The 13807-nt window shown below is 42.1% G+C and overlaps 1 protein-coding gene across 3 annotated transcripts in view; it reads left to right on the top strand.

Annotated features, from left to right (window-relative positions):
- The window catches only part of fbxw4 (F-box and WD repeat domain containing 4), a 79140-nt gene extending 77307 nt beyond the window's left edge, over positions 1 to 1833 (top strand). For all 3 annotated transcript variants that reach the window (XM_033612599.2, XM_078160656.1, XM_033612600.2), the window contains 2 exons: positions 1332 to 1473; positions 1619 to 1833. In XM_033612599.2, the coding sequence (XP_033468490.1) occupies positions 1332 to 1473; positions 1619 to 1753 (277 nt within the window). In that variant the 3' untranslated portion in view covers positions 1754 to 1833. The remainder of the gene's footprint in view (positions 1 to 1331; positions 1474 to 1618) is intronic.
- Positions 1834 to 13807: the final 11974 nt, after the last annotated feature.

Below are 13807 nucleotides of genomic sequence, written 5' to 3' on the forward strand. Positions count from 1 at the left end.
CTCCAGCCTCCTTCTCCAAAATGGGGCCCTGCCAACTGACACCTACTGTATTTGATACACTGATTATGGATAAGTAATCTATACAACCCCACTTCAAAAAATCTGAGCTATCCCTTTAAGTTTGTCTTCATTTGTCCAATACATTTTGGTCCCCTGCAGTTGTGGGACTATCTATGAAAAGGTCTGCACTTCATGGTTACGGCATATACTGTACTTTATAATCACTTTGATTCCAGCTCAGTACCTTAGTTGAATGTCCTCTCTTTCTCTTCCTGTCTGGATCTGCTGTCCCTGTTAATAAAAGCCAAATAAAGCCAAAAAATGATGTTTATCAAAAGTGTTACAATTCTTTCACTATTCATCTGATGTGCATCATGCAAACACCTTTAAAGTTAAGCTGTCAAGACTTAACATTAAAGTCACTGTTTCATTTGAATTCCAGCATGTAGGAGCACAGAGCTGTCTCTCCGTGTTAATGATCATGTCTGTATGGTACACAGATTATAAAATGTAGTTTAGTCAGACAAGCCCTGGAAAATGTATTCCTGTACTTTTAGAAGAGCTGCTACATACAGTCAGGTCCATAATTATTTGGACAGTGATACAGTTGTCGTCATTTTGGCTCTGTACACCACCACAATGGGTTTTAAATGAAACAATGAATACCTGCTTAACCTGAATCCAACTGAGCATGCGTTTCTCTTGCTGAAGCCAAAACTGAGGGCAAAACACCCAAAACACAAGCAGGAAGTGCAGACGGCTGCAGTAAAGGGCTGGCAGAGCATCACCAGGGAAGAAACCCAGCATCTGATGATGTCTATGGGTCCAACACTTCAGGCAGTCATTCACTGTAAAGGATTTGCAACCAAGTATTAAAACTGACTGTTTAATTGATGATTATGTTAGTTTGTCCAAATACTTATGAGCCCTTAAAGTCGGGGGACTGTGTGAAGAAATGGTTGTAATTCCTACACGGTTCATACTACATTTTTGAAAAAAGCCTTAAATGAAAGCTGAGAGTCTGCACTTTAAGCAGGTATTCATTGTTTCATTTAAAACCTATTGTGGTGGTGTACAGAGCCAAAATGACAACAACTGTATCATTGTCCAAATAATTATGGACCTGACTGTATGCACAGGAGAAAACATACCTTAAGTCTGCACTAAAGAAAGACAGAAGCATATCCCCAGCAGGTCTGCAAGTAGTCCAGTTGCCTTCTACATACAGTATCTTTTCAACACATTTTCGAGTTGAAAACATTTAAGAATCAGATGTTATGTGGATCTTCAACTCAACACGTGTGTTTACCCACTCCCATCCTTCTCAACAGGAAGTGTGTAATGGAGTGGGAGGAGCCTCATGACAGCACCCTCTACTGCATCCAGACAGACGGAAATCACATGATAGCCAGCGGCTCCTCACACTACGGTGTGGTACGACTCTGGGACAAGCGGCAGACTGAGTGCCTGCAGGTGTGTTCAGTACATCCTCAGGATGAACAGTAGCTCACCTGCTTTTAGGACCAGTCTAAAACACCATTTTGTGAAGTGAATGCCAGATGTTAAACACTAAAGTTAATGCTCTTATAATGTGATTTCATATTTTGTTTTTGTGTAGTTCTTCCAGCTGAGCTCACACCCAGTGAGCAGCCCAGTGTACTGCCTGAGGTTCAGCAACTCCCACCTGTACGCTGCCTTGGCTACCTCCCTGCATTCACTGGACTTCAGACAGAGCCCCAGCTACATCAGATGACGCACGCACACACTGTTAAAATTAATATCTTCAATAAAGCTGTCTATTTTCACAATAAAACAATGTCGGTGCACTGCTTATTCTGATCCAGCAACATATTTGCCTTGAGTTAAGCTTTGTTAATTTTGTGCACTGCTTTTGGTTTTGAAAGAACTGAGAATTTGTACATGTCACAGAGATGTAACATTCCATAAAGGTGGGGAACTCATAAGAGAGAAGAATGGTCAAAGCAGCAGAGTCTGAGATATCCTGAAATTCAGTCCCTGGTGTGATTTCAAGGTTCAGTGTGTAAGATTTAGGGGGATTAAGTGGCATCTAGGGGTGAGGACTGCAGATTGTAACGAATTAAAACTTCTCCTGGTTAGGATTCCTTGAGTATTTATTGTTCAGCAGGTTTTTACCGGGAGCCGAATTATCCACAACTGGTTAAGAAAAAAATAAATGAAATAAAAATAAAGCAGGTGCCCGTTACAAATCAGTGTTTTTCCAAAGCCGTTTGTTGCAGGTGGGCTAACTACAATAGCTAATGCAAAAATGCAAATGGCCCAATCTGCAGTCAGTGTTTGGTTTTTCAGTTTTGGGCTACTGTAGAAATATGGCAAACCATAGACTGTAAAAAATAATAGACATAGCTATTAGGGCTGGGCAATATAACGACTATGTACTATATATTGATATTCTTTCAAACAAGATATAAATTTAGACAGTACTGTTTATATCGATATAGGGTCAAGTTGTGTTACATACAGTGCTTAATTTGTAAAATTAGAAGTAGGGGAACACTTTGGGCCTCTGAGAGACGGTACGATACCAGTGAAAGTATCACGGTTCTGAGTAGTATCACAATACCACAGCAAAAATGAGGCAGATGTGCCTTTTGTCATTTATAAAAAGATGAATCACTTTTCTATAATACATCAATGATATTTCAAAGGAATAAATTACTTATTGACTTATTCATACTTCAAAAACAGCATCAATAAGTGATTAACATAGGGGGGATCAAAATAAAATAAATAAAATAAAAATCAACCAGCCACCCTCCTCCCCTGACAGTCCCTCCATAAGTAAAGAACAGTCCCTAAAGTGCGGTGAGGTTTGTGGACTGTTACCTGCCACAAAGAGAGAAATGTGAACGGCTCGTTTCTCCTCTGATACGCCACATACCTGTGTGCTGCCACGGCTCGGTTATCTAGGTACTACTGGGCAGTCATGACGCCAGCGAAAGAGGAAATTAGGCTACTGGACCTGGAGTCGGACTTCTCTGACGCCAGTGAGCCGTTATCTTGCACCACGGAGCCGCCGTAGGCTATTTGACCGACTTATTCCTGTCTGTGACCCCCGTTCAACCCACAACCAGCAGGATTCGCTTTTAGTTTCTGCTGCTGGTTGAAATCAGCGTGCTGAATGATTTATTTTGCTTGCACAAAACTATTTTTAGTCGCAAATGCGAGTAAAATGCTCGCATGAAGAGCTCTGCGGAAAACAAATCACTGCAGACAAGAAAAAAGAAGTAAATAATAACTTTCACTGCTCAAAGATACTCATGTCTGGAAAACAAACCACTACAGCAGCATATTGAGTGACAGTTGGCCAGTGCACGCCGTTATTGGACGGCGCATGGACACTCACCCTCTTGCGACTGGACTTTGAACTTATCCCACAGTAGTGGTACGTGAGGCACCGTAGTACTACGGTACTCCACCCTGCAACACTAGTGACATCAGCCAATACTGTATGAAGTTTTTAGATGTGAAAAGTTCTAGACCCATGCAAATTACACTGAACAAAAATATAAACACAACACTTTTGTTTTTGCTCCCATTTTTCATGAGCTGAACTCAAAAGATCTAAAACATTTTCTATATACACAAAAGACCATTTCCCTCAAATATTGTTCACAAATCTGTCTAAATCTGTGTTAGTGAGCACTTCTCCTTTGCTGAGATAATCCATCCCACCTCACAGGTGTGGCATATCAAGATGCTGATTAGACAGCATGAATATTGCACAGGTGTGCCTTAGGCTGGCCACAATAAAAGGCCACTCTGAAATGTGCAGTTTTGCTTTATTGGGGGGGTCTGGGGGGGTCAGAAAGTCAGTATCTGGTGTGACCACCATTTGCCTCACGCAGTGCAACACATCTCCTTCGCATAGAGTTGATCAGGTTGTTGAATGTGGCCTGTGGAATGTTGGTCAACTCCTCTTCAATGGCTGTGCAAAGTTGCTGGATATTGGCAGGAACTGGAACACACTGTCATATACGCCGATCCAGAGCATCCCAAACATGCTCAATGGGTGACATGTCCGGTGAGTATGCTGGCCATGCAAGAACTGGGATGTTTTCAGCTTCCAGGAATTGTGTACAGATCCTTGCAACATGGGGCCGTGCATTATCATGCTGCAACATGAGGTGATGGTCGTGGATGAATGGCACAACAATGGGCCTCAGGATCTCGTCACGGTATCTCTGTGCATTCAAAATGCCATCAATAAAATGCACCTGTGTTCATTGTCCATAACATACGCCTGCCCATACCATAACTCCACCGCCACCATGGGCCACTCAATCCACAACGTTGACATCAGCAAACCGCTCACCCACGCGACGCCACACACGCTGTCTGCCATCTGCCCTGAACAGTGAAAACCGGGATTCATCCATGAAGAGAACAGCTCTCCAACGTGCCAGACGCCATCGAATGTGAGCATTTGCCCACTCAAGTCGGTTACGACGACGAACTGCAGTCAGGTCGAGACCCCGATGAGGACGACAAGCATGCAGATGAGCTTCCCTGAGACGGTTTCTGACAGTTTGTGCAGAAATTCTTTGGTTATACAAACCGATTGTTGCAGCAGCTGTCCGGGTGGCTGGTCTCAGACGATCTTGGAGGTGAACATGCTGGATGTGGAGGTCCTGGGCTGGTGTGGTTACACGTGGTCTGTGGTTGTGAGGCCGGTTGGATGTACTGCCAAATTGTCTGAAACGCCTTTGGAGACGGCTTATGGTAGAGAAATGAACATTCAATTCACAGGCAACAGCTCTGGTGGACATTCCTGCAGTCAGCATGCCAACTGCACGCTCCCTCAAAACTTGCAACATCTGTGGCATTGTGCTGTGTGATAAAACTGCACATTTTAGAGTGGCCTTTTATTGTGGCCAGCCTAAGGCACACCTGTGCAATAATCACACCTGTGAGGTGGGATGGATTATCTCGGCAAAGGAGAGGTGTTCACTAACACAGATTTAGACAGATTTGTGAACAATATTTGAGGGAAGTGGTCTTTTGTGTATATAGAAAATGTTTTAGATCTTTGAGTTCATGAAAAATGGGAGCAAAAACAAAAGTGCTGCGTTTATATTTTTGTTCAGTGTAGTTCCGGAACGCACCAGGGCCTTTTCTGAAAAGATCCTGGTATGCGTTCCAGTACGTTCTGGCTCAAATTAAGCACTGGTTACATAACACCTTTCTTCTAAAAGAGCCATGCCAGTGTGCATCTCTCCTCTCTCACGCTCTCTGCAGAGCTCCGCCCTACTCACTCACTCACAAGTTCCTCAGCAACTCTAAAGCCCCGTTTCCACCAAGCAGTACGATACAGTAAGGTTCAGTTGTGGATTGTACCAATGGAACCGTTTCTAAGCATTACCATTTTGATATCGCTTCTGTTGGGGTACCAGCACACAGATCTGGTACTAAAAGGTGGAGCTGTGAACACTGCAGTCCGTTGATTGGTCAGTAGCAGACTGTCACTTTGCTCAGGGCTGAGCTGTGGCTGGTTATCAGTGAGAAGCCACTGTTCATATCATGAAGAGTTTAATTAGTAAACTGTAAATACGCAATGAAAGGATGTTTGCAGCCGGAGTTTGAGAAAAAAATGACTTCATTCACTGGGCCGTCTGCCAGGATTTTTAAGGTGGAACATTAACTTGTAGTGTTACACAATGCATGAGCTGATGGCGTGACTCAATCAACACACATTAAATATTCTATATTACAACTTTGACCATTACTTTTTATATGACATACACTTTGAGTATTGAGTGGATCTTCAAGCGTTTATATGTATTAATTTCGGCGGGATCATGTGAACTGCATATATTCTAATCCTCACTCGAAGAAAAGAAAAGGGTCGCGTAGCGTCTGGCCAACTCAACACTAAACCCCTGAGCTTGCCTGAGAAGGACTAAATGCACAAACCCGGTATTGTTTATATATCCCATGAAGAGAGACTCTCACTGCAGCCTGTTTTGTTTTGAGCTATTTTGTTCTGAAAATGTTGGCGTGCAATCTTGTTCCATGGACGACAAATGGGGTGCAGACTTTCCTCTGTGTCATCGATAATGAGGAAATACAGTGAGTGTTGGACAGAGCAGTGAGTGACAGTAACCCCGCCCACATTTAAAGGTACTGTTTGCAGTAGAATCGCTAGGGTCTAGGTACCATGTTTGAAGGGTACTTTCGGTTCCAAAGGTACCATACTGAAAATGTTGTGTGAAAACATGCCCTAAGAGAGACACGGAGCTGCTCCTCTGTTTAATCTGTCTGTTAATTAGTCTACAATGTGACATCGGTGTATATGTTGCATGTGCTACAATAAATTAGTTTGTGAGATGAATGAAATGACTGTAGTAACACACATGCGGTAGAGTGCTGCGCTGCATGTGTGGGAGACAGCTGCTTGATTTTTTCAGGTGAGCGCTTGTTTGCTAGTTTGTGTGTGAAGTGGAACACACCACATTGCCATTCTTCTTGGTAGTTGTAGTCTATTGTGTGACATTGAGACAGCGCCTGGAAGCAAGTGACGGACGTGCTTTAAAAAAAGCGCTGCAACAACACAGATGTTTCATATACAAGACATACATAACAAGGACAGTGTCTCCAGAGGTGTAATTTGAGGAATTTCAGTCAGGATTTAGAGTGCATCATAGAACACAGACAGCACTAGTTACAATTACAAATGATCTTCTGATTGCTTCAAACAAAGGTCTCCTCTCTGTACTTGTTTTATTAGACCTTAGTGCCGCATTTGAAACAATTGACCATCAAATTCTGCTACAGAGACTGGAACATTTAATTGGCCTAAAAGTTTCTGCACTAAGCTGGTTTAAATCTTATTTATCTGATCGATTTCAGTTTGTTCACGTTTGTGATGAATCATCTTTACATACTAAAGTTTGTTTTGGAGTTCCACAAGGATCTGTGTTCGCACCAATTCTTTAGCTTTATATATGCTTCCTTTAGGTAACATCATTAGAAATCACTCTGTAAATTTCCATTGTTATGCAGATGATACACAATTATATCTACTGATAAAGTCAGAAGAAATGGATCAATTAACTAAACTTCAAAAATGCCTTAAAGACATAAAAACCTGGATAGCACCAATTTCCTGATGTTAAATTCAGACAAAACTGAAGTTATTGTTCTTGGCCCCAAACAACTCAGGGACTCTTTATCTGATGACATAGTTTCTCTAGATGGCATAGCTCTGGCCTCTAGCACTACTGTAAGAAACCTCGGAGTAATATTTAACCAAGATTTATCTTTTAATTCCCATTTACAACAATTTACAACAACCTCACAGACTGCATTTTTTCATCTGCGTAATAGTGCGAAAATTAGGCCTATCCTGACCCAAAAAGACACAGAAAAATTGGTCCACGCTTTTGTTACCTCAAGGCTGGATTACTGTAACTCTCTATTATCAGGTAGCTCTAGTAAGTCCTTAAAAACTCTCCAGCTGATCCAGAACGCAGCAGCACGTGTACTAACAGGAACTAAGAAACAAGATCACATTTCTCTTACTTTAGCTTCTCTGCACTGGCACCCTGTGAAATCCAGAATTGAATTTAAAATCATTTTCCTAACTTACAAAGCTCTAAATGGTCAGGCTCTGTCATATCTTAGAGAGCTCATAGTGCCCTATTATACTGCCCTCTGAGAATAGTGTTACTTGTTGTTCCTAAAGTCTCCAAAAGTAGAACGAGAGCCAGAGTCTTCAGCTATCAGGCTCCTCTCTGTGGAATCATTTGCCTGTTTTGGTCTGGGAGGCAGATACTGTCTCTAATTTAAGACTAGACTTAAGACTTTCCTTTTTTATAAAGCTTATAGTTAGGGTTGGCTCAGGCTTGTCTTGGACCAGCCCCTAGTTAGGCTGGGGGACCTCCGATAATACAACAAGCACCTTCTCTTCTTCTTTTTCTCCCCTCAATTTCTGAAAAGTTGGTTCTTCTTCACTTGCTAACATTCACGTCCTATGACTGCATATCGCCAACTCGGCTTTACTGCATGTCGCTAATTCGGCTTCTTCTCCGGAGCCTTTGTCCTCCACTGTCTTGCAGGTTAACTCATATTGCAGCTACGCCTGGATGGTGTGACGTGTGTGGTTGTGCCACTGCTGTGGTCCTGCCAGATGCCTGTTACTGCTGCTGCCATCATTAGTCATTAGTCATACTTCTACTGTTATTATACACATATGATTATTATTGTCACATACACATACTATCATATATTAATATATAGTTACAACATATTGTAATTGTTATACAATATTACAGGTATTATAATATTATTACTAAAATTAATGTTGTTGTAAGCTACTGTCATTACCGTCTGACCTGCATCTCTCTCTGTCTCTGTCTCTCTCTCTCTCTTTCTGTCTCATTGTGTCATACGGATTACTACAAATTTATTATGTTGATCTGTTCTGTACGACATCTATTGTACGTCTGTCTGTCCTGGAAGAGGGATCCCTCCTCAGTTGCTCTTCCTGAGGTTTCTACAATTTTTTCCCCCGTTAAAGGGTTTTTTTGGGGAGTTTTTTCTTATCCGCTGTGAGGGTCTTAAGGACAGAGGGATGTCGTATGCTGTAAAGCCCTGTGAGGCAAATTGTGATTTGTGATACTGGGCTTTATTAATTAAAATTGAATTGACTTGAACTGAATTGAATTGAATTGTAAAGTACAGCATGTGCCTTAACCATAGAGTGCAGACCTTTAGTCCCACAGCTGCAGGGGACCGAAATGTACTGTACAAATGAAGACAAACTTAAAGGGATAGCTCAGATTTTTTGAAGCGGTGTTGTATGGGTTACTTATCTATTAGTCTCGCCACCAGACAATCAGAGATCTCCGGCTTCTGATAGTCTGGGGACACTCCTTTATAAAGTGTGTTCAACACACTGGCGAAAATGGCTGGCAACAAAGCAACGCCTCTTGCATTTTTGAAAAGGACACACCCTCCTGGAAATGTGCACTCCCCCTTTTCTCGTCCGAGCTTGAAAATGGACGCCGAGAGATTTAACTCCGTTTTATCAAATGTGTGCTCAGTCCACAAGATTGTGGAAATGAAGGACTTACAGCGACTTTGTTTAAAACTTTTAACGCAGTCGGACTATGTTTTACTGGCACAAGAGTTCAGCGAGCCATACGGATTTACTATTGGTTCTGCAACGTAGGGAGTTTTTTTAAACTCTGAAATTGTATCTGCCCATCTAAACACAAAATCAGGGAGAAAGACATCAGTCTTTAGTTAAGCAAAGCGTCTAAAGACTGACTTGTGAGTCTACTTATCCATAATCAGTGTATTAACTACAGTAGATGTCAGTTGGCAGGGCCCCAGTTTGAAGAAGCAAGCTGGAATCTAAACAATGTCCTGCTGTGGAGCAGAGCATGTGAGCGGAGTGGAGCGGGTGAAAATTTCCACTCCTCGTTCACAGACCTGTCGTCCGCTCCGCTTGGTTCTGTGCATTCTTCGCTCCGCTCCACTCCATCATAAATTTTATCCCGCTCCACTCGCTCACGACTCCGCTCAAAAGAACTGCGTCATATTACCCTAACCTGTAATCTTCTATTCACAAATAAAACATGAGCTTGGTAGATTCTCTGGGGAAGCCCTCTCCCCTGTCCCCGCAGTTAGGGACCGTTCTACACGGTACTGCTGTCGGCAGGGTGGAAATAAGTCAAAGTGTGGAGGAAACAGACCAGGTTAAGCGGCCGACCTCCGGGGAAGCCCTCTCGCCTCTCCCCGCAGTTAGGGACCGTTCTCCAAGGTACCACTGCTTCTCTTCTCAGTTTCTTTTCTGAAGTACACAGTAAACTCCATAGTTTTGAAAGAAAATAGTGTGGGTGTGCGCAGGTGCAAAGATGCATTCTGGGTGGGGCATGAGCGACCGGAGCGAAATTGGAGTGAGAGATAAGGCTCCGCTCCACCTTTTAGCCGCTCCTCGCTCAACACAAAATCTGTCCACTCAGCTCACATGCTCTGCTGTGGAGGGAGGGGTTAGCAACTAAATGTATTTCAACCTCCTCATTTGCTCTTTTTTTTGGGGGGGGGGGGGTTCCTTTTCCCCTGTGAGGGTCCAAAGGACAGAGGGATGTTGTATGCTGTAAAGCCCTCTGAGGCAAACTGTGATTTGTGATATTGGGCTTTATAAGTAAAACTGATTGATTGATTGATTGATTGATTGATTGATTTATTGATTGATTGATATTGTGCAAAAATATTTTGAACACAGTCTATTTTTTATAAAAAATGCTTGTACAATTTTAAGTCTGGCTTTGACTTGCAGCTGAACATGTAGTCCATTTAATAGAAAATACAGAGATATATATCTTCTATTGCCACTGAGCCTGAAAATACCAAAACATGATTTTTTTTGCCCATATCACCCAGACCTAGTAGCTTCTGTGATGTCATCCATTGGGTTGTGGACTCCCATTTTGAAGCCTCAAGTTCGGCACTTTAATTATCATCATCTTGTTTTTTTTTGAGCCAGGAGTGACTAAATTTGGGAGAGAGGGTGAGGCTGTGGAGGATCAAGGTGTAGATCTGACTAAGAAGCCAAGGGCGCTATCAGCATGCAGCCCGTCACTTAAAGTGGCCTACGCTTAATTATATGTTACTTCAAGCCTTAATAAAATGAAAAAGGGTGATTTATTAAAAAAAAAGAAAAAAAAAATCACCCCCTGTACATGAATATTGAAAATACTTAGAGACCAAAACTTTTTTTGTACCAGGTTGTAAACATGTTTATTTCTGCTGTAAAGTTGGGCATTTTAACATGGGGTTTTATGGGGACTGACTGGCTTCTGGAGCCAGCCTCAAGTGGCCATTAGAGGAATTGCAGTTTTTGGTATTTCCATTTTGGCTTCATTTTTCCAGCCCTGGAGGTTGCCCTTTGCAATAAACATGGCGATCTCCATAAACAAAGACCCGTTCCCTATGTAGATAGAAACAGTACGTTCTAATGAAACAAAGACACAAAGATGCTAATTTTCAGGTGATTATAACGCCTACTAAAGAAAACATACTTATTATATTATATTCCATTGTATGTAATTTCTGCCAATGTATCCCCCTAAATCCTGCACATTGGACCCTCCAGCTTTAAAAGCACTAATTCTTATATTTTCTATTAAATAGGAACACCACACCACACCTGCTCCAGCCCACATAACAAAATTTGTCATGTAGGGTGGAGCAGGAGACAGCAGACCAAAGAGGCTCAAAAAGATCATTCCTTATTCTGGGGAAACAGCAACTTAACATCACACAACCAAATCAACTGAAAACCAGGACTTAAATACAAACCAGTCTGACGAGGGGATAAAGTGCAGGTGGAGGAAAAAGGCCAGAGGAGCTCAGGTGAGGGGAATAAAGTGATGAGGCAAAAGAACAGGCAGGGAGCTGATTGGCTGGGAAAAACTCAGGAGCAAGGAAGGACTAATGAGACTAATGCAGGGCAGGTGTGTAGCTGGGTAAACAAGGGAAAGGGAGTAAGAACAGGTGAGTGAAACTAATCAGGGCGAGGCTGACAAAGGCGGGAAAACAGACAAAGACAGGAAATACAATTAGACTTGACAAAAATAAAACAGTAAACAGCTTAAACATACATGTGCATGAAACAAGGAAGAACAGAAAACCCAACAAACAAAATCCTAGAAAGACTACAAACAAAAAACCCTGGATCGTGACACTATTATGCAACTTGATAGGATCTTTTACTGATAAATGCTGGTGTCTTTTAATTTCCACAACCCAAGTTTGTAATGCAGGGTTTATTTTATAGAGTATTGTTAAAGCTCATGCTGAGATGACCTCAATGACATCACTATGACGTCTTCAGGGTTTTAATCAGACCTTAGATAGTGGCCATTTGAAACAGTTCTGTGATAGTGTGGGTAGGCACAGCAGTTTTTACACACAGTTACACTAATTTAAAGATTTGAAGAGTTCAAGTGATAACATTCTCAGAACCCATAAGCTGTATTCGGCGTCTGACTTCCGGCAGACTTCCGTTTATATATAAGTAAATATGCTGAACCATTGCGATGGATTCAGAGTTTGCAGTGACACCAATTATGTTCCGCCTTGTTAGTTCACCGCACGGACCGTTTAACTTGGCAACAACTGCAGCCAGCTCAAACGTGATCAGTCAATATCACGCGGACTACAAACAGCCTACAACTGGAAACCTGGGCTCTTCCGCTCTTCTTCCGGAGGCAAGATCTCCGGGGTTTGCCTACAGACTCTACATTCACTGAATGTAGAGTCTGTATATAGAAACTAAAGTGATAACAACCCTTTCATACAAATAGTCATGTTTTCCCAGCAGATATTTGGACTTGACCTAGTACCAAAAGCACAGGTGATACTAATGGCATTATCATGGTTCTGTTGTCATCAAGTGTTTCAGTAAGCCATGACAGTAAGTGTGTTTACTGTACAAGTGTTTAGATAACAGATTTCCAGTCGGCTTTCTCCAGTAAGCTGATTTCGTAAATGTAAATGTGAAACCTGCTTCCTGAAACCAGTGCAGGAGATTAGAGAAACCACATTTCCTCAAATACATTTCTACTGGAGAAGGACGATTTCTTGGGCGTGTGTACAGCTGAACATTTGACTGTTTGTCAAATTAAGAGTGTCACAGCCTGGCTCGTACAGCCATGACAAAGAGGGAGACACACCATTTAAAGACTTAATAAATGCTTAATTTTAACAAAATAACTGAAAATCTGCATGAATAAAGTATGATAAAGTATGGGGTGTGAATGTCAGTAGAATAGGCATGAGGTGTATGTTGACATGCTGTGTAAGTGGAGTGTGTGTGAAAGTGTTGGATGCATGAAATTGTCGGACGGTCAACAAAAGACTAAAAGCTGCTACATCACCCAGGGTGACTGCAGAGAGAGGAATAGAGAGAGAGAATGATTAACAGGCCTAGTTATATAAACTGGTGGACACCGGGCCCAGGTGTCACCAGGAGGCACTGATTAATGTTACAGGTGTGGCAAGCTTAGGTAATGCCACACACAGCACCAACAACAACAACAACAGGGGTCGCTACAAGAGACTACAATGCTTTTTAGGCAGGGAGGCTTGTAGGAGGTTCTTGATACTTCCATGAAGTTTACTTTCAAGATCATATACAGATTATGAGACAATAGACCCCTGGACGCAGATTGCAAAAGGCCCCACCACCATGTAGGAGCTAGACACACTACTTTTTTGGTGATTTTGCCTTTATTGTTGTTGTTTTCTGTCTCTCTGTATTTGTTATGCATCTTTTTCTGGTTTTGTGTTTCTTTGTGGTCATTTTGTGTCTTCTCGTGGTTGTTTTGTTTCTTTGTAGTCGTTTTGTGTCTCCTTTTGGTTGTTTCATGCCTCTGTCATCTTTATGTGTCTCCATGGTTATTTGTGACTCTTTGTAGTTGCTTTGTTTTTCTTTGGAGTTGTTTTGTTTCTCTTTGTGGTTGTTTTGTGTGTAGTCATTTTGTGTCTCTTTGTGGTCATTTTGTAGCCTGGAAATCCAGACCCAAATCTAGAAAGATTTAGGGTCTGGCTATGAGTAATGCAAATAGCCCAATTCGAGGGGCGGAACGAAGCATGCATTTGAAAATATCATTGCACGCAATTGGATAACACTACGGCCAATCAGAACAATACACGGAGTGATGTATCCAGAGCGCTACCAGCGGAGCTAACTGGTAGATTAGACTCTTGCCGTATCTGGTCGGCAAAACAGCAAAAACATCCTCCTTGCAAAGGAAAG

The sequence above is a fragment of the Epinephelus lanceolatus genome, chromosome 17, assembly GCF_041903045.1.
Source record: "Epinephelus lanceolatus isolate andai-2023 chromosome 17, ASM4190304v1, whole genome shotgun sequence".
Taxonomy (NCBI): Eukaryota; Metazoa; Chordata; class Actinopteri; order Perciformes; family Serranidae; genus Epinephelus; species Epinephelus lanceolatus.